This window comes from Triticum dicoccoides, chromosome 2B (assembly GCF_002162155.2).
Source record: "Triticum dicoccoides isolate Atlit2015 ecotype Zavitan chromosome 2B, WEW_v2.0, whole genome shotgun sequence".
NCBI classification, from domain to species: Eukaryota; Viridiplantae; Streptophyta; class Magnoliopsida; order Poales; family Poaceae; genus Triticum; species Triticum dicoccoides.
In genome coordinates this window covers 771,903,910-771,930,621 of record NC_041383.1, presented here as the reverse complement: position 1 = coordinate 771,930,621, position 26,712 = coordinate 771,903,910, and the positions used below count along the sequence as shown (strand labels likewise).

The window sequence follows — 26,712 nt, the reverse complement described above, 5'->3', positions numbered from 1 at the left end:
TTGAAACTAAGATGTGAGCAAGGCACAGATTAGCCATACACATAATGCACCAAAAAAGAAAAATCAAACAACCGTCCTCTTTTTGAAAAGCCAACAAAATATTTGTAGTAAAAGAAAGAAAAGGATTACAAAAATTGTTGATCTTATTTCCTTGATCTAATGAAATTTTATGGAGAGAACATATGGACTTGCTCCGGCTCTCCGGTATATAACCCCGTCCCACTCCGAGTGCGGCGATAGAGCACACGGGCTCGCCTGGTCCTGGTAGCACCAACCAACAAGTCGCTGACGCGTGTAGATGGGCATTGAATGCAATCGTACGTGCGTACATATGGATGTCCGACTGTACAGTAGTATACATAGACGGGCGGCATAGCTTCCGGCAACGCTGGCGGTAGGTTCTGTCTGTTCCGTTGGTACTTTAATCCCAAAGAAAACGTTACGCATGCGTCACATGTAACGGCGTCGGGTCCTACGCGTGGCACCGTTTATCGCCCAAACGCCACGCCCCGCCCCCCACGCTCACCTTAACTCGGCGATGCCTGTGAAAAAAAAGGCCTTTGGCCGCCACACAAGCTTGCCAGGTCATGGCTATGGCGATGGCGGAGGATAATGGCTTCGAGTTCTTGTCAGATCCCGTCGACAGGTAGCTTCCAGACCATGCCTTCAAAATTTCTATTTCGTCTCCGGTGAAGGTAGCAGACCGGCCTACTAGTGCGCTCGTCTTTGTTTCCCCTAGGTTTCCCCTGGTGGATCTGCCCTGCGACGGCGGCAGCCTCCCCCGAAACGAACCCGCTGAAACTCTGGTCTCCACCACGTCCGGGTCGAGTATGTGCGACGTTGGCGACGTAGCAGTCACAGCAGTAGCCGATCTGAACAACACTGTTGATGGGCCGCCCTCTCAGCACCATTATCAGAGAATTCGACAGGCAAAGATGACCCTCAAGCACCCGGCTGGACAAAAAGGTACATTATATTCCATCAGATAGTGTGTCCCTAATCTCTGTCTCCCTCCAATTTGATTGCATTGTGTACCCTCCTGATAACAGTAATTTGCAACTTGACTGTTCTGACTATCAGTCAATGCACTCTCGTTAGGCATCAGGATCAAAATTGTATGCAGACACAAACATCAAATGCATGACTTTCAGCTCTTGTATTCGTAGTCCTAATAAAAAACAGTTGTAAACTCTGCAGGGTACGCGTTGGCAAAGCACCAACTGAGCGCCCCCACTGTGCTGGCAGAATAAGTGCTCTCAAGAAAGCTCTTAGAGGATATGCACATGAGAAGACAACTACTGTCATAGTTCCTACTGTCGGGAACACGTTTGATTCGCTTGGAGAGGCATACGACTTTTACAATCTATATTCGTGGGAAATTGGTTTTGGGATTAGTTACGGCAAAAGCATGCTAAATGTGGAGAGAACAAAGTGCATGCAGGAGATCGTCTGCGGTTGCTCGGTAAGGCTTATGTCCTATTAAACATTGATGAGTAATATTCCATGGTAAATGTTTGGAGAAAGTTGGCCAAAAAGAGCAAAACTAACTCATATTCTTCTGCTTGAAAAAAGAAAACTGCAGGGGGTCCTGAAAAGAAGCAACACACGTTCTTGCCGCTGTAGGTGCCCCGCTATGATAAGATTGCTCCGGTCAAATGACAATGGATGGTACATAAGTGAGCACAGGGCATCCCATAACCACTCTCTCACTGCTAACTGCGGGGAAAAGCTCTATTGGCCTTCGCACAGACATATTGACATATACACCCGGGATGTTGTCAAGCAGCTCCGTGAAAACAACATAAATATTGGCAAGGTTTACAACATAATTGGAAGTTTTTCGGCGCAATGAGTAGTGTGCCGTTTAGCAAAAGAGCATTGAGGGGCCTGTACAGCCAGATCAGCAGAGAGCAAGCAGATGACGACGCCCGGAAGAGAATGGATGTTTTTGCACAGTTATGAGCGAAAGATGCTGGTCTGTACTACAGGGTTCAGACAGATGAGGATAGTCGAATACGGAATCTTCTGTGGTCAACCGGAGCCAGCAGATCACAATATCATTTCTTTGGAGATGCAATAACCTTTGACACTACATACCACACAAATATGTATGACATGCCTCTTGGGCTATTTGTGGGAGTAAACAACCATTTTCAGAGTATTATCTTTGTGTTGTCCTAGTCAGGGATGAAACAGTTGAGACTTTCGAATGGGTTTTCACAGAATTCATCTGTATGATGGGCGGCAAACATCCACAAACAGCGCTCACAGGTTGGTAAAACCCATGCTCACACTTGGTCCAAACTGTCTTATGTTCATATTCCACTGCCAGCCGAGCTGTGCATGTGGTGTACATAGTTCACAAGGCTGTATGTGCCTGATGAGAATTTATATTCTTGCATACATATCAGATTAAAAAAAATGTTCTGAAAAATGCATTCGTTTGCAGATCAATGCAGGGCGATAGAGCTAGCACTGTAAAAGGTCATGCCAGATACAACTCACCGCTGGTGCAAATGGCACGTCCTCAAGAATGCAAAGGAGCGACTCGGGCCTTACTACACAGTGGATGAGTTTGAAACTGCATGGAAAGAACTGTTAGAAGCGTACAGTTTACAGAATCACCCATACCTAACTAACATATATGAAACGAGACAAAAATGGGCAAAACCATACTTCAATGGAAAATTTTGTGCAAAAATGACAAGCACACAGCGTAGCAAGAGTGCCAACCATATGCTCAAAGGTTATGTGCCAGCCAGTTGTCCAATGCACCTGTTCGTGCGTCAGTACATGCGACTCCTGTTTGACAGGGAGGCAAGTGAAAACTATGAAGAGAGGCGCACAAAGATAGTAAGATTTTGACTCCTCTTGTGTTTTCTGGTCACATCTGCACGACATTATACTAATGCAACTTCCACCTGTGTGAGACTTCCCCAGTCATGAAAATGAACGCACCACTCGAGCTGCACGCCAGTGAGATCTACGCCTAGGCTATGTTCGACAAATTTGGAGAGGTTGTATATGAATCAATGCAGTACAAAGTAGAAGAGGTCACCAAAGGAGAAACTTACCTCGTTCGCCGATACCATCCAGAGAAACATGAAAAGTGGTGCAGGGTTGTTTATAAAGTAGTCGTCGAGAAAGAGGGGAATGAACTAAAGTGCGAGTGTGCTAACTTTGAGCACACAGGTTTGCTCTGGTGCCATTCAGTCAAGGTGAGTATGAAAAAAGAAAAAGAAAATCCCTTCCACTCCACACTAAACTACCGGTCAAAAGAGGCCAAATAAACTTACAAAATATGTATACTACAGGTCCTCAATTTCCTTGGCCCGTATACCAGCATAGCATATTTTGAAACGGTGGACAAAAGACGCAAGGGATATTCTGCCAAGCCACCTTCACACCTTCAGAAAGACAACATTTCTCTGAATTCATTTACATTCAGACACTCAAATTTGTATACACATGCTTTTGAAGTTGTGCGCCTTGGTGATGCCAATCCAGAAGCATATAACTGTGCCATGGATATTCTGAAGACCGCAATGGATACACTGACACCGATAGCAGCTTTGCAAGATGAAATGGGTTTGCAATCAAGAATTCAGGCACACAACACGAAAGAAAAGCAGATTGTTCCCCTACCCGCTGCCTACAGCACGTGTGCGAGTGATGGGGAAGGTAGTGCGATTGGTAATTTCATGGGTCTGAAGGCTCCAGAACGAAAGCAGAAACCAGGAAGGCCAACAACCAGCAGGGACAAACCACCATATGATGATCAGAGCGCAAAAAATAAGAAATACAAAAACATACCAAACGGCCAAGCTGCAAATGGATGTGGCACAAGTAAGCGCGCTCGCTTCTATGGTATATGCCGAGAACCAGGTCACAAGAGCCCAACATGCCCCAAAAGAGGTGATATGCCTTAGAAGGAGAGGAAAGAAGCGAAATGTTCCAACTGCGGCGTCGGTGGTCACAGGAAGAACACTTGCAACAAACCGAAGGTGGTGTGGCACGTTGTCGCAAACAATATCCTTGAGCCAACTGATATGTGTGAGTGATCGTGTTCAGATGAAATGTTTTTGTTCTGTCCTGTTGAGAGCTGAGTATGAGTCACCTGCAACTCAGAGTAAAATGCTGGAAAACACTGCCAAACTCCAGTGATTTGTGATGTACCTCTAGAACTGTATTTCCGTTGCGTGTGCTTGTTTGTTGTAAAAGAGATCCTCTCTCACGCTGCTCTTCCTTGCTGCCGATTTAGGGATCTATCTCCTCATGCTTATGGTTTGCTTCTTCGATTTGGGGATCGAAAGCTACAGACTGACCCCGTGCCTGGCCGGTGGCCTTTTTAAATGGGTAGGTCGCGGTCCGACCCCCCCTCCAGCACTTTCCAGTCCGTCCGGCCCACGTTACAACCCCGTCTGGGCCTCCGGTACACGTTACTACAGTGCATAACGTCCCCGCTTCTCTCCAGACGGCCGTCGCCACGCCATGCACAAACGTCGTCACGTCCTCATTCCATATATCATTAAATTGTCCCCGTCCACTGTACCACAATACCACACGCGCGACTTCTACCGAAGCTGATCAACGCCCAGCGATACCGAGACCATGCGAGGACGAGCGCTCCTGTGGATTTTCGGTCCCACTCCCACTCTTCCTAACATCAACACAAACGAGCATCAGCTCACTGAGACAGTTCAACAAAATCAAATCAGCTCTGTTCAACTTCGCAAGTCCACTCTAGCAGCGCAGCAAGAACAAAAAGTATAGGAGAAGCGATGGTTGGTTCGGCGCGCGAAGGCATCGTGGATGGTGGAAAAAAATTCCGTGGACACCGGTTGCAAACTGCCGCTCGTGCGTACCCGAGGGGATCTGCCGACACCTGTCCTCCCGATGCATCCGACGGCGCGCTTCATGTGCTTCTATCCTCGGCTCGGGCGCCCTCGCTCGGCTCCCGATTAAAACGTTCCCGGCTCATTTGCTCGACGCACGCTGATGATCTCATCTCCCCGGCTCATCGTTCCTCGGCTCAGCCATGTGAATGGATCCGGTTTGCACATCGCCGGAGCGATCCCATCGGCATCGGGCCGAGTGGCCATGCAACGTCAGCTATGCCTGAACGCCATGTCGACGAGCAGACTGACGACGGCGGCACTAGCGTCTCTGTACATGTCCTTGCGGAAGGATACAGACCACGCAGAGCTGGTGCAAATGTTGGGCGCATCGCGGTTCACCGCCGCAAAGTTGGGCATCCCTGTGTCCCCATGCCAGGCGACGAGCTGGCCGCCATGATCGCACACACCTACGCCGCCGGCGACGAGCTGGCCGCCATGATCGCAAACACCTACGCCGCCGGCGACGAGCTGGCCACCATGATCGCAAACACCTACGCCGCCGGCGACGAGCTGGCCACCATGATCGCACACTCCTACGCCGCCGGCGACTGGCGCATGGACGTATAGGCCTGTATGAATTTTTGAAGGGTTGATGTACGGCTGTATGTATGTGATAATTTTACAGTTTATGTAATTGTGTTGTATCATCGAATTTGATGCTCCATGAAGAAATTCCCGCACATCGTGGCATCGTTACTGAAATTGCGGCGGAGTACTCAGCGCATCGTCCCGGCGTGCGGCGCCTGGTGGGCGGCGGCTTTTCCAACACGGGAGAGGTGCTGAGGGAGGTGACGCCTTGTTGACGGGAGGAGGTTTCCAAACTGGCCGGGCGTTGGAGACGAGATGGATCATCCACCATGGCTGCTACGTTCGCGAACAGATGGGAATCTGGTGTGGCAAGATCAGATCGTGCGCTAGGCAGCTCATAGGTACAGCCGGTATCGCATGAAGAGCCAAGCCTGGAGGCACAAATAAGCCGAGCGAGGCAGGCAGGAGGGCGGCCTAGAGTGCGCCGTTGGATGCATCGGGAGGATAGGTGGCCGCAGATCAACTCGGGTACGCACGGGCGGCAGTTTGCAACCGGTGTCCACGGAATTTTTTTCCATCCTCGGCCTTCTCTGCTTGCCGCCTCTCGGCCACCGCCGCAGCAGACGCCGGAAGCTGCTTGGGGCCCTGCGAGACGCCGCCACGGACGTTGGCCCTGGCCTTGGCTGCCCGGTGGATGGACCATAGTGGCCGGAAACGGGGAACGGTGGGCCGTCCCTCGATCCGGATTCATCGACCCAGAATCAGATTCGGGAACGAGGGTCGATTCGGTAAGATTCGATGCGGATTCGGCGTTTCTGTGGCCGGATTGTCGATTCAGGTTCGACGACTCAGCAGTCTTGATTCTTGAATCGATCGAGTAAGCAAAAGGTTAGCCATATCAATCACGAACTCCTCGTTTTACTCTCTGCCCCGTTCTTTTCCACTCTCCTAAATAACTCTTCGTTCTGCTCTCCAATTGCTCCAAGGCTGCTAATAAATTTTTCATTGGGAAGGAGATGATTTATTTTAGTCTGCATGGATCGACGATGCAGCCAGTTGCTCCTAGCCCAGCCAGTTCCCTGTATAAGTACTCCCTCGGTCCCTCCCAGCCAGTTTCTCCGGCATCCAGCGACCAAAGGCGCATGCAGCAGTAGAAATTCAGATTCACGTTCCTCCTTCTATGGTACCGTACCGGATTCATCGTACCGGAATTGATTGGATCGCGTTTCCGCTTTAGAAAAATCAGTCTAGAGATATATACCCCCGCTGTACCCTATTTTTTCCAGCCTCCGACTCTCGTCCCCCGTTTCCGTTCCTCGTTCACATCATACCGGAAACATGGCAACTATGGGATGGACCCAGCGGCAGAGCCCGGCTTGGTCCTTGAGGGCCTCCACGGCGCCCACGCTCATGGCCACCATCCACGACGCCTTCGCCCGGGCAGCCATCTCTCCTCCTCCTTGCTGCGCTACTGGAGAGTGGACACTGACTTGTGATCCTTCTGTATGGCAGTAGTGGACTTGCGAAGTTGCGGTACTGAAAGAACAGAGCTGATTCTCTTGAACTGTCTCACTGAATTGATGGTGGTTTGTGTTAATGGGAAGAAGAGTGGGAGTGGGACGCGGTTATATACCGGAGAGCCGGAGCAAAACAGACGGCTACGGGCGCTGGTTTTCCAGGAAACCGGGTGCTTTCAGTTTCAGCAGAGCTCGCTTTTCCTTGCTTGTGCCGCAGCTCTCGCTCCCGCACAGTGGGCCATGGTTTTGTCCGTTAGGAGCAGACAAGGCAGAGAGATAAGATTAGGTAGGAGTGACGCACATGCTAAAGGACATGGTTTCCACCATACCAGGGGCCGTGTGAGCTTCGTGTCAACGTCAGATGGAGGAGACACCGGAGTCATCCATGTGTGCGCCTCAGGCAAAACATCTTGATTATTATTTATTAATAATAATATAAATACATGTTGGTTACTTCCAAGAAACTCGTGGTATTGATCCTATGCTGATACCCACACTGTTGTATTGTCGGCATGCTATTAATGGAAAGAGGTTAACATGGTTCAAAAGAAAAACTTGTGGCACTCAAAACGTATGGGGACTCCTCTTGTTCAAAAGCCAATTCATCTGCCTGCATGGCCCTAGGAAACTTAGAAAGAAACACGTGTGACCTGCCTTTTTGGCTCTTCCTATAGCTCTGATCAGAAAACCTGCAGATGGTAAGGACTACTTAAAAACAAGAGTGAATTCCACTTTTTACCCCATATTTATACATTTGTGACACTAATTACCCCTTCGAGTGAAAATTCGTCTAGAATACCCCTTTTGAAATCTTTGGACCCTTGTTTTTTGATGCGTGTCCATCAGGTAAGGTGTGAGGTGACGCCCTGTATCCAAAAACATGTGGACGGCCACAAGGAGTGGAATAGATAGACAAGAGAAGCTTGGACAAGATCGCCAATGATGCCCTCCGATCCTTACAATTTTTTTTACAAATCAATGACGCAACATGCCGATCCCATCGACCATAAACAGACAAAATGTAAAACTAGGGTAAAACCGTGTTAAAAGTCTCCAAAATCTAACATTTCGATAAAAGTTCCGCTAAATAGGGTAATATGTGTCACAAATGTACAACTACAAGGTAAAAAATGGAATTCACTCTAAAAACAAACAGACAAGGGGAGCAATATGAACTGAAGTAGCAGAAATTTGTCATCATCATCATCATGGTTTTTACAATGGAGGATTCCACGGGAAGCCAGCTAGTACCAAGTTTCTACATCGTGGTTCCAGGCCATGGCTGTTGCAGCAAACACAGACAGTACTACCAAGTTACAGCTGCTAATTTGGTCCCCAATAGCTGAGGTACATCACCGTCCTCAGCCCCTCCTCGGCCTTCTCTGCTCGCCGCTTCTCGGCCACCGCCGTAGCAGAGGCAGGAAGCTGCTTGGCGCCCTGCGAGACGCCGCCGTGGACATTGGCCCTGCCCTTGGCTGCCCGGTGGATGGATCTGAGAGCGTAGTTCCACCGGCAGAGTCCGGCCTGGTCCTTGAGTGCCTCCACGGCGCCGACGCTCATCGCCACCATCCAAGACGCTTTAGCCGCACCCGCCATGATCTCTCTGTGTGTCGGTGGTATGAAACTCTGAAGTAGGTGATGGCTGAAGAGTAGTAGAGTAGCTCGTTGTCGAGTGTAGAGTGCGGACTTTGTGGTTGTGAATGAACTGAGATGAAGGCTGATTGATGCTTGTGTTGATGAGAGAAAGAGTGGAACCGGGAGGAGCATAAATAGAGGAGGGAGGCTTGGAGGTCTGGAGCAAAACAGTGGTCTCGCAGACGTTGGTTTTCCAGGATACCGGGTGCTTTCGGAGGGGTCACTCTGCTGCTACTCTGCTTGTTCACGCCGCACCTATCGTCGTCACATCGTTTTGTTTATTCGCCGTGGAAGTGGTGGTTTTGGCCATTGCGAGAGTTTCGGATTGGCACAAGCCGACAGAGATGAGATATGAATGACGGATAGGTAATACATTATGTGTAAATACGAAACTACTATACGGACGACGTTTCCTTGGACGATTTGTGGACGACAGTAAATCAGCGGCTGGGCTGCAATTTCTTCTATGCATGGACGGTTCTAACCATAGCATCGTGCAAGCATCGGCTTGATTTTGTCGTGTGCATAGCAGCGCTGGTGTAAATATTCAGTAAGCGGAATCGAGAAATAAGGATTCAAGCCACTCCCAAGCTCTCACAGCGATCAGGCACTTTCAGCCGTCGGATCGATTTGCTTGATGCGATTCTGGGTGTTGGGTCGAGAGGTGGAAGGAGCTGGGCCGTCAGATCGAAGATGTGCTCCTGTAGCAATAATAGTTACCGCCCGCTATAAAGATCTCGTGCCACCGCCTGTTAATACAGCACCCCACCGAGGGCATTTTCGTAATTTCGCTACATGGTATAAAAGTGCAACACCCAGGGTTTCTCCCCAATCGGCTTCGTCCCCTCTTCCTGTTCACTCTGAGGGAGAGCCGCCGCCGCCCCCTCCCATTCCAAACTCCTCTCTTCCCCGCCTCCCCTCGCCCTGTCGGCCATCCTCCCCGTCCGCCGCCACCATCGACCAGCCGCAGCCACACTACCATCCCCTCCCTGTTCCTCTCCCGTGGGAAATCCTCCGAGAAGCAGCCCAAGGGCAGCCGCCTCCCGCTCGGTGGCCGAACGCCGGGAAGCGCCGCTGCTTTGGCTCCGCCATCTCCTTCGCCCTGCCTGCCGGATCCACGCCGTCGTCCTCGCGTGCACACGGCAGGTGCTCCGCCTCTTCCTCTCGTCCGGCCAGATCCATGGCGCACGGCCTCTCGCGCTCGCTCGCGACCCTGAACCGTGGCAAGGGTTTCAGGCTGGGCATCGGCTTCGTCGCCGGCGCGGCTCCGGTGGATTCCGGTGGCTCCTCTCCGTCTCCTCTCTCGCCCCCACGCGCGGCTCCGCTTCCCGCTGGCCATGGGGTGCAGCCTTGCATCGTCCTCTTCTCCTTTTCCTTCTCAGGCAAATTTTGTGTTGGTTCACTGCTCAATTTCTTTGGTTAATCTTCGTGCATTGACCACTTGGTGTTGTTGATGGCGCAGATTGTGGCGAGGTTGAGCGTATGGAGCAGAGGGACCAGGGCAGGGGGGCGGCCGTCCCGGAGACCCGATGGCTTGTTTCCTCTATACGTACTTGATGGTTAGCCCATGTAGCAGATCGACTGATTCTGAAAAAGGGAAAAATGGTAACAGATCGACTAATTCTTGGCTTGCTGCATGCGCGTGATCTTCTCTGGTTTCTCTTCCCCAATTGGCAAAAAACAGCCATGCCAAGGTCAACGGCACCTTGTCCACGCCGTCTAATTGCGATTTTCAGCTGCTGGTGTGATTAGTGCAGGAAGGTAATGGGATTTTCTCGATTCCATGAACCTCCTCGTGAACTCAAATCCCATTTGTTTGTAGTCTTGTTAGATGTTTCACTTCATGAAGTTAATCCTCATTACATATCTCTTTCTTGAACTTCAGTTTCTTCTATTGATTGGGATTAGGAAAGGGAAACTAAATTTTCTGCTCATGACTTGTAAGCTGCAGCAAAAGCTTGCAATTTCTAATTTCCTAGCCAACCAGGTGCATTTGTTTCATGCCTTTCCTAAACTTTTTTATTTAACTAGCTGTGTTCTTAATTTTTATCATCTTGTATCATATATTTGTGTACTAGGCGATGCATTGTTCTTGGTTTCTCCGTGCGTTCATTTTGCTGATGATGAGGTGTGTACACAAGACAGTGTGGCTCCTCAATTTATACACATGATCACAAATTGTTGGATCGAATTGTTGCCTTATATGTCAAGTGCTTGTTGTGAGTTCCAAACTTACAGTAGAGATGGCGTATTAGCTACCCGATCCAGAGCCGAAGCTTTGTTGGCGCACGGTATTTTTTGTATGGTTATTGATTTGCTAGCATATATTCTAGACTAAATTTTGTTAGCCTGCTGCACTTTATAGCGCTTTTATCTGGTTTCTTTCTTAGTTTCTTATAACATCTTAATTTATTTATTTTATATGACGTAAGATTGTTCCGTTCACTAATGTTTCTCCATGTTTATGAAGAAAAGATTGGGTTCAGAGCACCTTTTCGTGTTATTTATCTGATTTTTGTGATTTCTGATGTTCAGGTCAAGGCGAACTTGAAATGTGGCCACCTTTGTATGGATAATGGCTTTGTAGGCTTTCAGTATTTGGCGTCTGTCGCCGGGTTTGTTCCGCCTCAACCAGGATCTTCTCGGCACTGCTCTGATGTTGTGAAAACTCACGCACGCCGGCAGCCGCCTCCATGCTCCAGCTGCCGCAGCCTGCAGGTAGCCTCTCCTTTCTTTTTTTCTCGACCTTTTTGCTTGCTCTGCTAAAGTGTTATGCGTGTGTTCGGCTGCTTGCTACTTGCAAAGAAATTGTATGAATGGCAGCAGGGTGTAGCAACATCCAACATTAGTTTGGCTCAATCCCTGTTCTGATTGTCGGTCATGTCTTTTCTGGTAAAAGCCAAAAGTATTTATGTCTTTGTGCATTGGATGTTGGTGGTTTCCTGTCTTCACTGCTTGTTTTTAGTGGAGTCTAAATATATGTCTTTTGTTCCTTGTCTGCATCCTAGTAGGGCCTATGATTGTTGGTCCTTTCACCTTTGTGCATGGAATGTTGGTGGTTTTGTTCATTTGCTTGTTTTATTTATTGTTTCTTTTTACTGTGCTCCTATGATTTCAACAATAACTGAGGCAAGGGTGCCATGATCTGAGTTTCCAAATCTTGAATAGCAATTATGGTTTAATCAATATTTGCATTAGTGCGGAGACCGGGTGGCCACACAAGGTGTTTTTCTCAATCAGATCACATGCATCTCTTAAAAATTATACAATAGCAAGTGTGATTTACAGATTATTAGATATTATCGGTCTATGCTTCATGTGGTTGCAGTGTTCTTACATCTAGATCTATGGACAGGGTCAGTTGCTCCTATCTGGACGAGCTTTGTCAGGGTCATGTGGTTGCTGCTGCTACCGCTTTGTCGGGTCAAGGGTCAATAAAACTCAGGTTATTCCTCGATCCATAATTCTAGCATCTATAGTCAGGTTATCACTTTAGTCTTTTTTGCCTTTCTCTGACAGGTCAATTGATGTTGGGCACCAATCTTGCTCCTATTTGGGTGGGCTACAGCTTTGTCAGGCTACCATCATATTCTGATCTTCCAGTGTTCCTTCTGCGGTGTGGAGGAGGTGTGAAAGTAGATCGTGGTGACGACTGCGCCATTACATGTTATTATTGTTCATATCTTATCATTAGAAATAGACATGTTATAAGGAAGATGTTATCGATATATTTCTTTCATGGTCAATGATTGTCTTGATTTTCTGTGTCACATTGCTTATACCTGTCGTTTTCTAAAATTATTGCATGGTAGCTAGCTAATCTCTATGATAATAGTTTCTGAGATTCCAAAGGGTTTTTAATTTTATTTCAGACCATGATAGCATTCCTTACCCGTTGTCACCTTCCTTCTCTATCTTTTCATGATAGCTAGCTTCAGAATGATTGTCACATTTATTAACCATTTCATCTTTTTTGTGCATTGCAGGTTTGCTACTAAATTCACAAAAAAGTAGTGTTCTTTTGCATCACCATCCTATGGAGCCATGAGATCTGAACCAATGAATACAGAGAACATTAACTATGTTTGTGGATCACTACATGTTCTATTGGAACAAGGTGAGATCCTTTTTTCAGCACTCGTTTGAACATGTGTTTTGCTTTCTAAGTATAATTGAACATCTTCAGCATCCATGGTGTATTGTTCTATATACTTTTTACTTGCAACTCTGCATCTCTATGTTTCATTGCTATTATAATTATGTACTTGTTAGAAAATTATAAGGGATTTTCTCACCGCGTCGTGTCATATTTAATGACTAAAACTATTTTTGTTGTTTGATAAGAATTTCTGTCCCTTGTAGTTATGCAGATTGCCCAATAGGTTCCAAACAGGACAGACAAGATAGACACTGCTTTTATCTGCGAATTATTGTTTAAGAGTTTCCAGTGTGTGCAAGTGCAATTTTTTTGGAAGTGTCTTGGATCTCTATTTAAAAAAAATCCCATTTAGTAGTAGTAGCACTCTCTCAATGCTCACCAGCAGCATATATATAGCTTTGTTACAAATAGGTTCAACAGCTAGATTCCTTTAGTTGGAACTCTGTAACTCGTTTAATTCTAAGTTGAGAACAGTATAATTGACATGGTCACCAACTTACTATATAGTCAAGTCTTTCTCGTGCACAATGCAGCATTTTGTTCTAGGATTACCTGCGGTGTACTCACTTGATGTTGCTTCTTGGCAGACAAAAACGATCAACTTATTTACCTTTGTTATTTTGTGTTCTGTGGATGGAAGAGAACAATTTCTTTCTGTATGAGTGTGACCCTGCTTGCAGAGTAAAAGGTCATAGTGACAACGCCGCTTGGACTGCTTCTGGACTTCCATGATGACACCAGGCTGTTCCAAGGACAACCTGAGCTCCTCCTTGTGGTGATGTTAGCGGGCGAGCTTCTTCTACCTCCACTCTATGGATGTCAGCAGGTGAGATATATAGTCTCTACATTTCCATCATGCACAGACTTTGTATGCATGATGCTTCCGTGGATTAGGATATGAAGTCGATGCTCTTACCACGATTTTACTTTTTTGGTTTTCTTTTCCTTTTGTTCTGCCATTATATCATTGTATCTCAATAGGTCCTACGACGGAGGTTGAAGGGTAGTATGATTTGAATCATGCTTGGTCAAATCAATATATAATGGTTTTGACTTTATGAACAACCAGATCAATTCTCTGGATGCCTTGTGCTTGTGCATATATAATTAGCTCTCGTCTTTAGTTTAACTTTGGAACGAGAGTTTTCACTAGAGGAGATTCATGGTTGCAGTATCTAATTTTATAATGAATGGGCAATCTGTGGCCATCTATAGTAGGATTTGGATCATTGATTGATGGAGAAAGACAAGGGTCAAAGTGCTTTTTTCCATGGTAACCACCACTATTTTGTTTAGGCTTATGTGCCTGATGTTTTTTAGGATCTCTGTGTCAAGGAGATATATCTAAGTAGTGTCATGTTCTAATTCTAAAAGATGAGAAAGCTAAGAACTTCGTAATTACATAGTAAATCATGGCTGGAGCGTAGAGGTTAGGGATGTGCAAATATTGATTAAAAGTATATTTATTTGTATTTACAACAACACACTGGATCACATCCAGTAAATAATTTTGTAGAATATCAGTCAAGTTTAGAACTTTTGACCACAACAGCTGAAAAACCGAAGTAAATCCATCATATATATTCAGTTCAGTAAAGTATATAATCAAGATGCTAATCTTTGACCTATATATTCAGCTGAAAAATTCCTGAATTAGTATGTCAATTCCATGTGCAGAGAAAAGGAGAGGAAGGGGATGGATGAGCAAGGACCAGAAGGACCAGAAGAAGAAGGGCAAGGGAGATGGGGCGATGTGCATGTCCATGGAGGTCTGCCCCCCCCTCTCCTCCTCTCTTCTCTTTCGGTCTTTCCTTGTACTACATCAGACCTTAATCCCCTTTGATTCGATTTGTTCACTTGCGCTACTTGTTGTCTCCTAAGAAAAACAAGAAAACCTAAAGAAAATTGTACTGAAAGTGGTTGAATTTCCAGATTGTACACATTTTTGTTGTAGATTAGGTAGTCAGATTTAACAACTATTGGCCATACAGGTAGTTGAAAGTAGTACTTGAGCTGGACACAGGTTTCTTAGTTACACGGTTCCCATTAAGTACGATCGAGGCCGTTCATGCTCTGTAGTCTATCGTCTGATATGCTCATGAATCTCATCCATGTAAATATGCCTGCTTGGGCCTATGATCAATGTGTGATGTCGTTGTGCGCTCCCCTGTGCATTATCCTGTTATGATCAATGTGTCCTGTAGTTTGATATAGGTTCAGTCATTCAGAAAATACTGTATTTTAGTTTGATATAGGTTCAGAAAATATTGTACTTTAGTTTGATATAGGTTCAGAAATTAGTGTACTGTAATTTGATATAGGTTCAGAATGGAGTGGCGGAATTTACTATAATGTAGTTGTTTAGGAACAATACTTGATATATGGTTAGGTGCAGATTTGGAAGTGCTGTTGTAAAATATTGTACAGTAAATAATATGCATTTTCATTAAAGTAGTTAGCGTTTTTAGTGACAAGTAACAATTGTGCAGTTCTACTTGCTGGGGGAAATTCTAATTTCTTTACAGCGGTGTTTGAACAAAATGGCATATTCCGTGGGCTGGATGATAGAAGGACATTTTGTTGAAGCACTCAAGAGGAGTAATACTATTGTGATGCCAACACATGGTGAATAAACTTTATATTTTGTAATGCTCTAAATCCTGCTGTGTTGGTTTGTTTCTAATCTAAACATGTCTTTTGGCTTGCTCTAGATTTAGCCTGAACCTTAATTCTTTGTTTGGTCTGAATCTTGCCTGAACCACTTCCTGCAGCTCCTGAATTTAGCTATGAATTATGTCATAATTTTCCTATGACTTATGCCTGAATTCTGTGCTCGTGGGAATGTTGTTGTTGGAAAGTTTTGTTGTATTCTGTTATGTAAAAAATAGATAATGCTAAAACATAGGTTGTCTTGCTGTTAATTTTTTTACGGCGTCTTCACCGCCCGTCGTATGCTGCATCGGCGACTGGCTGCGGCAGCAGAGGAGTGCATGTTGCCGCAGGCCATACGCTGCATAGGTTGCGGCAGCAGAGGACACAAGGCCATCGAGGGCGCATGACGCGGAGGCATGGGACATCGCCGTGCTATGCTATGCTCTGTTCGTGCTTGTGAAGTGTTGAGCTCTCTTTTTGATTTCAGTTAGGTGCTTTTAGTTCAATTAGGCTACTGTCAGATAGAGTGCTTTTAGTTTCAGTTAGTTCAATATATAAAAGGGGACTTTTCTGCAAATATTGCTGGGGTGTGGATGGGACTATGACCAATGTGGCGTCCAATGTGGCAATTGCGGACCCGATTTGTGTACAAGTGAACCCGCAAAGCATGTTTAGTGACTGGTTTGTCTTAATTTTTAAGTTTTTATATGAAATTATACCCGCAGTGCAAGTTAGTGTACTGTAGATGTATTATAACGTCGGGACCGGCACCCTCGCGCCAAGGCGCGATATCGATCTAGTCAAACGTTATTGCGCCAGTCACCTGATAAAATCAACGAATGTGAAGATTTGTGTATTCAAAGTCATCGCGTGAACTCGATGGTAAGACAACTATAAATGTGTCAAGATGCAAATCTAGACGTTTGACACTTGGGAGACCAGAAATTTCACACATTGTAGTTTTGTACTTTGACAATTGATGGAGCAAAATATATATTTATTAAAATATATGAAAATAATAATACATGGCCCTTCATATTTTAAAAAGGTCTAACCACTTGTGACATGTAAAGACAAGAAATGTTAATTGTACAACTTTTTTTTAACACTTCTACTTGATACAACCCCTAAACACATCGATGGATGAGATCTCTCCATACCTTTTCATAACAAAGGGTAATGATGAGGATATTCAATTTGGCTCTAGGGAGCACATGCTCCCGCGTGAAAAAAATGGACTTTACAAATGTCAAAAAAAATAAAAAAAATTAGACGTGTTCGTTGTCACACCCAAATGATACATGAAAATTTGTAGGTGAAAAACTTAAGCATTTTGACCCGTGCAAAAAAAAAGGCCGAACACTAAATGTTGCCTCCAAATCCTACACTTAATTTTGTTTTTTCAGCGACGATGCACTGCTATCCCATATGGGATGAAAATGTTGCCTCCAAATGCTACACTAATATGAAAATCTACAAAAAAAGAATTTTTTTTATTTTATTTACTATTTATTTTTATTTTACTATTCATTGGGTAGCATATGCTCCCAGAGCAAAAAATCCGCGTCTGGTAGGATGGTCCTTAAAAAAAGCGTCTGCCCCGATACACGGCTGTGTACGACACCCTCAGCTTTTTTTTCTCTTCCTTTTTAATCTTATAAAAATGTGCACAGTGAGAGAATCAAACTCCAACCTTCAAGGTTTACTTCAAGTTCAAGTAACCAACCGGGAACATGTTCCTTGTTGTCCCCACTTGCTTTCTTTTTCGTCTTTTATGTAGCACAAATGTAATTTCGTAAACTTTCAGGCCGGGTTTTTTTCGTGTTTTTTTGAAACCGGGTTTTGTTTGGTTTTATATTGGTCTTTTTTCTTTTCCTTTTGCCTTTTTTTCAAATGCATGAAGTTTTTAAAAAAAATAAAAAATCAAAGTTGTAAACATTTCCCAAATTTGTGAATCTTTTTAAATTTGTTGAACCTTTTTTTGTAAAATTTTGAGTGATTTTTTTTAATCTGCAATTTTTTAAATCGATGAACCTTTTTTCAAATCCGTGAATGCTTGGGCAGGCCCAACATGCAGCCGACGAGAATGATGGCGTCACCGACTTAGGCCAAGGCCTAAGTGTTATTTTATTTTTAGTTTTAGTTTTTTCTTCACTTTTTTTTGTTAATTCATTTTTCTCCCGATCAATTTTATAAAGCTGAACCTACGAAACTAATCCGCAAAAAAAAGAGAAGTTTCGATTATCATCTGTAGAAGCTGGCGGAAAACTTGCGGACCATGATCACTTTTTTGAGACACAGCTTCGGTGCCTTAAAGGCACCTACCTTTGGGTCACTGACATATAGCCCAGCTACCTGTTAGGCCCACATGTCATAGACACGATGGTAGGTGTCTTACGGCACCGAAGCATCGTTTTTGGCTCCCGATCTTGCTCTGCCCATCGAACAGAGCAACAGGCAAAGCTTACGCCCAACTCGAAGCACTAATCCTCCCAAAGAATCTGAAACAAACAGATCAGTCTGAAAGGCAATTCAAACCTTTCTGAAGCAGGATAATGTGAACTCGAAGTTGGGAAAGGTTTCATCATCATCATCATCATCATCCTGATACGTATTTACAATCGGCAGGGAATTAACCAGCCAAGTCACACGGCGTGGTTGTTGCTAGAGCTTTCTAACAGAGGCTGGAGCTAGGAGAAAACACCTCTTGGTAGCTAGTACTAATTGGGACCCCAGCAGCTGAGGTACATCACGGTCCTCAGCCCCTCCTCGGCCTTCTCGGCTCGTCGCTTCTCCGCCATCGCTGCAGAGGCCGGAAGCTGCTTTGCGCCCTGCGATACGCCGCCAGGGACGTTGGCCCTGGCCTTGGCTGCCCGGTGGATGGACCTGAGCGCGTAGTTCCAGCGGCAGAGCCCGGCCTGGTCCTTGAGCGCCTCCACGGCGCCCACGCTCATCGCCACCATCCACGACGCCTTCGCCGTACCCGCCATGATCTCTCTGTAACTTTGTTCTTCTCGCAGCGTTGGAGGAGATGATGCCGCTAACTGGCCTGCCTGAACTCTGCGATGATAGCAGTGGAGTGTGGATTTTGTGGTGGTGAAGGAACGGAGCTGCAAGCTGATCGATGCTTGTTTGTGTTGATGAGAACAAGAGTGGGAGCCGATGGTGTTATATATACGGGAGGGCCAGAGGAAAACAGGCGGCAACGGACGTTGGTTTTCCAGGATACCGGGTGCTTTCAGAATTCAGAGTCAGTTTGCTCACCTCTCGCTGTCGTTCTGGTGCAGTGGGCTGCTCACCTCATGTCGCTTTCAGAAGAAGTAGCGGTTTTGTCCATTGCAACAGTTTGGGATCGGCGCAAGCCGACAGAGATAAGATCGGAACGACTAATAACCTGTGTCAAGATCTAGCAAGCAGAATCGAATTTCAATTGGGTCACTGAAACTAGTCGCACTGGAATTAGCACCAATAATTCAATGGCCCTCTCATTGTTTCTCAGATACTTGAACAATAGAACAACCTTCTTTATCAATAAGAAACAATCATCATCTAGTTTTACTCCTTCATATTGTTACCTGTTCTGTTCTCAGTGTGAAAACAAATTATAATTATATAGGACTTTAATTAATACACAAATTAGAAAACAAATTGCTTTACTACAATAGCTCCTTATAATTTTTGGCAAGAGGTTAACCCTGATGAAATATTTGCGTTCCGTCTCCCAAGCATGTGTAATACTACTAAACATCTATATGGCAGAGTCATAGATCCGTCCCAATTTAGCATGTTGCTTGACATGGGCAACGGTTTTCTTAGCAGCCCGGTGAGAAAACAATAAATTTGAATCAGTGAAGAAAAATATGGAGAGAACAAACATTATAATTGAATTTAAATACAAAAAAAATAAAAATGTTGTTAAGCGGTGGCAGTTTTCTCCTATTTTTACTTTAATAATCGAATATTTTTAATGTTTTTCTAGAATATCATGGAGTTTTTGCCTTATTGGTTATTTTTATTTCCTTCTTACAAGTTCATTCTGAATATTATTTTTCAAAAGTTTTATCTAAATGAAATCTTGGATTTCTTTGTAAAAGTCCAAATTTGTTTTCTTAATACTCAAAGATAATAAATTTACCAGAGTTTTTATTTAAATTCGCTGATTTTTCATAAAATTAAATATTTATTGTCTTCATTTCATCTATTTCTTAGTTTTGTCAATTGTTTGTGGCAGCTATGTTGCCACATACTGAAAACTGCTGTCTCCTCATTGTTCAAATCTCTTTCAGTGTGGCAAATACTAAATCTAGACCGTTTTGACATTTCGCAATGGCCACGACAATCACAAATTCAACTGGACAGTTGTAGCACAATATCACACGCTCTTGTGATGATAGTGAGACCACAAGCTTGTGTTTGTTTCAGTTTGGGCACCAATGTTTGGCTAAAAAATTGGAATCCAAACCAAAGGAGTGTTCTCCTAGTTCATTTTTGCCAGCTGGTGTTTGTTTCACTTTGAGCTACCAGCTTTTGGATAAAAAAGTTGGAATCTGAACCAAAGGGGTATTCTAAACAACGAAAACTTCTTTAAAATGTGATGTTTTCCCTTTGTAGTTCATTTTTTGCAGCTGGTGTACCCCAAATTTTTGGCTTCTCAACCACATTTAGCTGGTAGTCTTCATCACAGACCGGCCATCAACAGTGCTGATAAAGTCATCACTAGCCCGGATATGATTTGGTCGGCCAGTGCTATTCAGTTCTGTAGTAGTGGGGGCAGGGAACCCTAGGCTGGGAGGAAGTAAGAAGGGTGTGGGAGGCATCAATAGCGATCGATTGTGGTGTTTGGGTTGCGTCCTAGCAAGCCAAGAATGGGAGTCACACGAAAATAATGCGGACATGGACAAAAAAAGGGTAGGTGATGCGGGGTGCAAAGACCTCGGATGAGAGAAGACGTGAGACGGAATATTACATCTTTTTAAAATAATGTTGAAAATAACAATAATGACACAAGTAAGGCTAACACACAGTAAAAGGAAAATCACAAAACATGATGAAAGTATAGACGATCGATTAGAATGGTCAATTTTAATTGTCCATGCAGGTTATAAATATGGCCATCACTAGTGGCAGATCCACCATTGGAGTAAGAATGGATGGTCGCCTCGAGTCTTTGGTGCCAATTCATACCTCCTGTACATAGTGACCAATGGAAATAAACTAATCGAGAAATGACGTAATCTGTCTACTTGATAGAAGTATATCATTGTTTCATCCCATGGTTGTAACTTATTTACACTAAACATTTTTACTTTCTTTTATATATCATTTTACTATACATAATTTTGTATAAACTAATTTTTCAATGAAAACAACAATTTTTGTCTACTATACTTAACAACATAATCCCAAGTAGTAACTTAGAGTTCACTTTTATCAAAAAAATTACCATTGAAATTGCTATAATGATACACGAACTACACTTTGTTGTAAAACTTAGATTATTTTTTATATGGTTGGGACACTTAAGTAAGTTAAATTTCATCCATATCAGAGAAAAAATAGAAGTAGTATTCATATATAAAATAACTTTATTTATACGTCTATTTTAGGACATTTTAATATCTTGCTATAGAGTTCTCTAATATAAGCGGCCAAAAATATCTTAGTACAGGTTTGTGGAGGTCAATTTTTTTATCTTGGTTGTAAGTATTTTTTTTATCTTATATCAATTTGCTTAATTAATTTGAAGGAACTACTATGCACCCAATTATACCTATTATCTGAAAGTCTAATTTTATTTATTTTTCTTCTCTTTTGGTTTCATGGTCCTAGGGCAAAATCCAATTTGCGGGTCTTTCAGTGGAAACTAGAAAGCTATGGAGTAACTATGATGCGCCTCACTCTGTTAAAAAGCACGTTTACTTATTAATGTGGTCTAACATGGAGTTGTATCATGTTTAGATTTTTTAGATGAAAGGCATGCGCCTGACTTTAAAATAAATTCATATGCAGCAAAGTACTTAGGGTTACAGCATAGGAGGTAAACCCAAACCCAGACAATAGTACAACCTGTGATTGGATGGTTAGAGGGACAGTGGTATCCCAACCCATTAGAGTCCTGGTGCTCGCATTATTTCTGAATTTATTTCAAGATTTTCGGCGGTGCGCTTTCAGTGGGAGGACATGTTTAAAGTTGCGAAACATCGCAAACAATAGATAACGACACATCGGCAAAGCTTTCAGGAGCTTGCTTGCGCCGCAGCTCTCGTGAAAATCCACGAAACTAACCCTTTTCTGAAATTTCAACAAAAACGACCCCAATCTATTATTTTTCCACAAACTGGCCTCTTTTTGCATGACGCCCCGCACTAGGGCGCCATGATAGCGATGTGTAGCATTTAGCATGACACCTAGTCCAGGGCGTCATGCTATCTAGCATGGCGCCCTAGCCCCGGACGTTATGCAAAAGGGTGATAGCATGACGCCCTAGCCCCGAACTTTATGCAAAAGGGCCAGTTTATGATATATTTGAATTGTGGTCATTTTGTGTTGAAGTTTCAGAAAAAGGCCTAGTTTCATTGAAAAATGACAACGAAGGCTGAGCTCCAGTGAGCTCGATTTCAAATTTTATTTTTATGGAGCGCAAAAAATTCTAAATTTATTTGTGAACACATGTGCACATGTATACTACATATGTGCCAAATTTCACAGCATTATACTTTTCCATGTGGCGTACAAAAAAAGACAAATACGTGTTTTTAAATGGGCCTTTTATTTTTGTTATTGGGTCAGAATTTTTTTTGTACAGCCTACAAACTCACAACAACTTTCAAGGAAAATTAACACGTTCTTCAGGATTTCATATATGTTTCCATTGATTTTTTTCCAGATTTTTTAGAACTTTTATATATGCTTTTCAATAATTTCAAAATACCAAACTCACTAGAGCCCGGCCTCCAGAAATCCCGCACTCCTAGTATCATCCACTTTCGCTCAGCACTCGCTCTCGTTCCCGCATAGTGGGCCATGGTTTTGTCCGTTACGACCAGACAAGGCAGAGAGACAGGGGTGAGGCCAACTCCAGCGCACGACCCCAAACGGACGTCCGTTTTGGTCTGCTTTCGTCCTCTTGGGACGGCAATGGGATCGCCCATGTTCGCTTGGGGCCGTTGCTGTGTCGGTGCGTCCAACACGCGACCACACCCCATATCGTGTCCGTGGTGGATATGATATAAAAAAACTGACAAAAACTCAAAAAAAATACCAAAAAATTAAAATAAACACAAACATAAAAACATAAGAACATAATTAAACATCATGGCCTAGAACGCCCCGTCCCACAGTTCACATAGACATAATTAACATAAAAAGAAAAGGCGCCGCCCGCGCGCTCCTGCCGTGCCCGCCGATGCCGTGTCCGTCGTCGTCTCCTCACGCGCCGCCGTTGTTGTCATCGTCGCCAGTGAGGTCGATGTAGGGCGGCGGCGTCCAGAAGTGGGCCGGTCCCTGGAGGGCGGTAGGCGCCTGCACCACCTCACCCTGTGGCGACGTCTCGCGCTCCGATGACCGCGCCGGCGTAGGGCACCAGTTCACTGCCCCCACGTCGTCGGCCATGTCCGCGGTCGTGCAGGACCAGCTCCACCGCTGGCCCACCAGGCCAGGGTGGAAAGCGACGAGGGGCTGCTCCTCCAGTACCTTCTTCCTCACCTCCTCCTTGACGTCCCTCATCTCCAGCTCCAGCACGGCCATGTCGCCAGCCGCAGAGAGGGCAATCATGGTCTCCAGGCCCTCCCATTGACGCTCACCGTGCATGCTCATGGAGTCTTTCATGACACGTTGAAGGAGCCGTGCCTCCTCCTCCTCTGTCATGTGAGGAGGTAGTGGTGGAGACGAAGAGGGCGAAGGTGACGGCGTCGGCATGATGCCTCAAACCCACCTACGCCCGCGCACCTTGGGAGAGCTCGGAGCACGCGGCGGCGCTCTGTACGTGGTCACCGTGGCCCCGATGAGGTGCCAGCAAAGAAGGACGCGCGTCGCGTGTCGTGCTCGTCCCGAAACCATGTGTCCCACAGGGCGGAGTCGACGGCGTACCTGGGGTCGTAGAACAGGTCGTCTGGCAGGAGGTAGCGGCGGCGACGTTCGATCTCCTCACGATGGGCACGGCCGCTCGTCGGGACCGGCGGGATCGGCACCCGATCCGCGGACAGATGCCAGTTATTGGGCAGTGGACGTCGCTCTAGGGGAGCGGCGTCCTCGTCTTCCAATAACGACGGCAAACATCCGCATGGATGTAGTGCCAGTCGCGCTCACCAACAGCCGTAGGGGCGATGGTGAATGCGGGAGGCACGGGGGCTCTCCATGGTGGTGATGCAGGCTCAGCTTTGACGCTGCAGCGGCGGTGGCCCGAGGACGAGCCAGCCTCGTGGTCATGCGCCCCCTTGCGGCCGGTGCTCCACCACACCATAGCTGTCGGCAGGGCCGGCCCTGGGGAGGGGCAGGGGGGGCGGCCGCCCCGGGCCCCCAAACTCCATGGGCCCCCTCCCAGGAACGCATACGCAGTTGGCCACTGCCCAGGCTACAGGGAAATTGCATGCAGCGACAAGTTTTGTTCCTTTTCTCCCGATCGCTTGCAGGGACCAAGTAGTAGAGCCCAAGTATAAATATTTCTACACTAGGCCTGGTACTGATGAAAACTGTCATTGGGCTTGACCCAAGTAGTAGAAGCCACGTAGATGAAGCCTGGAGCGTCTAAATGCACCCATCGACCAGAATCTATAGAGTTGAGAGCGCATCATGCCCCTGACGAGCGCCGCCAGTTCGCCCCACGCGGAGATCGCCGCAGATGTCCTTGCTCGAGAAGTCGAGGAGGAGGCCCTGGCTGCAAAAGACATGGCTGCGCATCGGAGCCCGACGGCAATGCCGGCGCTGCTATGTACTGTACGTCTCCGCAACCATTTATTTATGGTGTTTGACAATATTGGTCTTGTGGTATAGATCTGAAATACTGAAACAGATAAAAAACAAGGAGTAATGTTCTGGAATCTGGATGGTGGTCTTGACGAGTAGTTTTTAGACGAACCGTGCAAATTAGGCATTAATGGGTAATTTGCTCTTAGTTTGGAAATTTGCTCAAGTAGATAAGAACTACTCCCTCCGTTCCTAAATGTAAGTCTTTGTAGAGATTTCACTATAAACCACATACGGATGTATATAGATGCATTTTAAGTTTAGATTCATTCATTTTGTTCCGTATGTAGTCCACCTAGTGAAACCTCTACAAAGACTTATATTTAGGAACGGAGGAAGTATTTTGCAGTATTACTGATTTAATTTCTAAAGAATGAAAATAATATTGTCCATATCATTCACATGGATTTGCTCATCTATCTTAATTTCTTAATACTTCTATTTTTAGAATAATAACCTTAGCAGTAGTGAGTCCAAAAACTACTCGCATTTTAGATACTAATTTCTTTTGGGACGATTCATGGAAAAATTATTTTAGTCACCTGTCCTCAAGGATGTCTTGCGATAGATTCCTTCGTAGCTATAGTGCAGCGCGACATTAAACATAACTTTGCATTTTCAAGGATTTTTTGTGATAGATTCCTTCATTGGCCATTAGTCATACTTGGAAAACCATCGCGACGCGGGGTCCAAGCGTTTATTGTTACGTTTCCAATATACACATATATATTGATTATTATTGCTATGTCATCCATACTAAAGGGCCCCAAGTTTTAGTTTCGCCTCGGGCCCCCAAAATCTCAGGACTGGCCCTGGCTGTCGGTGGAGCACATGGATGGACAAGTAGGGTGATATAAATTATGAACTCATAGAATTTTCATCATCATCATCGTCGTGGTATCTTTACAAACCAATCAGAGGTCAACCAGAGCCAACTCTCAGGCCATGGATGCTTACTAATACTAAGTTGCTTTCTGCAGCAAACACAACACTTCTAGCTACTACCACTCCTAATTTAGGCCCCAGCAGCTAAGGTACATGACAGTTCTCAGCCCCTCCTCGGCCTTTTCCGCTCGCCGCCTCTCCGCCACGGCGGCCACTGAGGCAGGCAGATGCTTGTTACCCCGACTCCCTGCGAGACACCGCTGCGGACGTTGGCCTTGGCTGCATGGTGGATGGAGCTCAGGGTGTAGTTCCAGTGGCAGAGGCCAGCCTGGTCCTTGAGCGCCTCCACGGCGCCCACGCTCATCGCCACCATCCATGACGCCTTCGCCGCACCCGCCATAATCTCTCTGTAACTCTGTTCTTCTCGCCGCGTTGGAGGAGATGATGCCGCTGACTGGTCTGCCTGAACTCTGTGATGCTTGAAGGTAAGTGTGGATTTTGTGGTGGTGAAGCAAATGAGCTGCAAGCTGATCGATGCTTGTTTGTGTTGATGGGAGGAAGGATGGAAGTGGGACGGGGTTATATACGGGAGGGCCACAGGAAAACAGGCGGCAGCGGACGTTGGTTTTCCAGGATACCAGGTGCTTCCAGAATTCAGAGTCAGTTTGCTCACCTCTCGCTATCGTTCCGGTGCAGTGGGCTGCTCACCTCATGTCGTTTTGTTTATTCCCGTCGAAAGAGGTAGCGGTTTTGTCCATTGCGGCTTTGTTCGGTTAATCCTCTCCCCAAGAGGATTGGAGGGGATTGGCAAAAATTGGTTCGTATTTTGACTTAGAAGAGGTTTAAATCCCCCTCAAACCCCTTCAATCCACTCGGATTCACACGCAACCGAACAAGGCCTGCGACAGTTTGAGATCGGCGCAAGCCGACAGATAATAACCTGTGTCAAGATCCAACAAGCATAATCGAATTTCTTATTGCGAGTCACTGAACTTGTCGTCCTAGAAATAGCATCAATAATTCAAATAGCCCTCTCGTTGTTTCTCAGGCACATGAAAAATAGAAAGACTTAAATTTTCAAATAAGAAACAATCATCATCTAGTTTTGACTCCTTCATACTGCTACCTGTTTTGTTCTCGGCGTGAAAAGAAATTAAGAATTTTATAGAACTTTAACTCATGCACAAATTAGAAAAACACAAATTGCTTTACGACAATAGCTACTTATAAGTTTTGGCACCAGGTTAGCCCTGATGAAATATTTTCTTTGTCTCTCAAGCATGTGTAATACTCCCTTTGTAAAGAAATATACGATCGTTTAGATCACTAGTAATGATCTAAACGATCTATTATTTCTTTACAGAGGGAGTACTAAACATCTATATGACCCAGAGTCACAATACGAGAACCTCCCAATTTAGCATGTTGCTTCCCTGAAAGCAATTTTAATGCTAACATGGCAAGAGTTCCAATG

General features: G+C 45.2%; 2 protein-coding genes, 1 long non-coding RNA gene and 1 pseudogene across 3 annotated transcripts; 1 reads left to right on the top strand and 3 right to left on the bottom strand.

The window, feature by feature from the left end:
- The first annotated feature begins 570 nt into the window (after nt 1-570).
- Nucleotides 571-4,196, top strand: LOC119368710. The gene is made up of 6 exons (XR_005176721.1): nt 571-646; nt 740-966; nt 1,198-1,462; nt 1,573-2,271; nt 2,450-3,218; nt 3,315-4,196. It is a non-coding gene; the product is annotated as an uncharacterized LOC119368710 (long non-coding RNA).
- Nucleotides 4,197-8,102: 3,906 nt separating this feature from the next.
- LOC119368709 lies at nt 8,103-8,731 on the bottom strand. The gene has a single exon (XM_037633885.1). The coding sequence runs from the start codon at nt 8,708-8,710 to the stop codon at nt 8,267-8,269; it is 444 nt and encodes a 147-aa protein (XP_037489782.1). The 5' UTR covers nt 8,711-8,731; the 3' UTR covers nt 8,103-8,266.
- A 9,179-nt stretch (nt 8,732-17,910) lies between these two features.
- On the bottom strand, nt 17,911-18,525 carry LOC119368708. The gene has a single exon (XM_037633884.1). It carries the CDS (start codon nt 18,377-18,379, stop codon nt 18,110-18,112), a length of 270 nt encoding a protein of 89 aa, XP_037489781.1. The 5' UTR covers nt 18,380-18,525; the 3' UTR covers nt 17,911-18,109.
- Nucleotides 18,526-25,202: 6,677 nt separating this feature from the next.
- On the bottom strand, nt 25,203-25,779 carry LOC119368706 (annotated as a pseudogene).
- Between the last annotated feature and the right edge of the window lie 933 nt (nt 25,780-26,712).

Excerpts from the sequence above, each read along its gene's own strand:
- LOC119368709 (XM_037633885.1), bottom strand. The coding sequence starts at position 8,710 with ATGCTCCTCCCGGTTCCACTCTTTCTCTCATCAACACAAGCATCAATC.
- LOC119368708 (XM_037633884.1), bottom strand. The coding sequence starts at position 18,379 with ATGGCGGGTACGGCGAAGGCGTCGTGGATGGTGGCGATGAGCGTGGGC.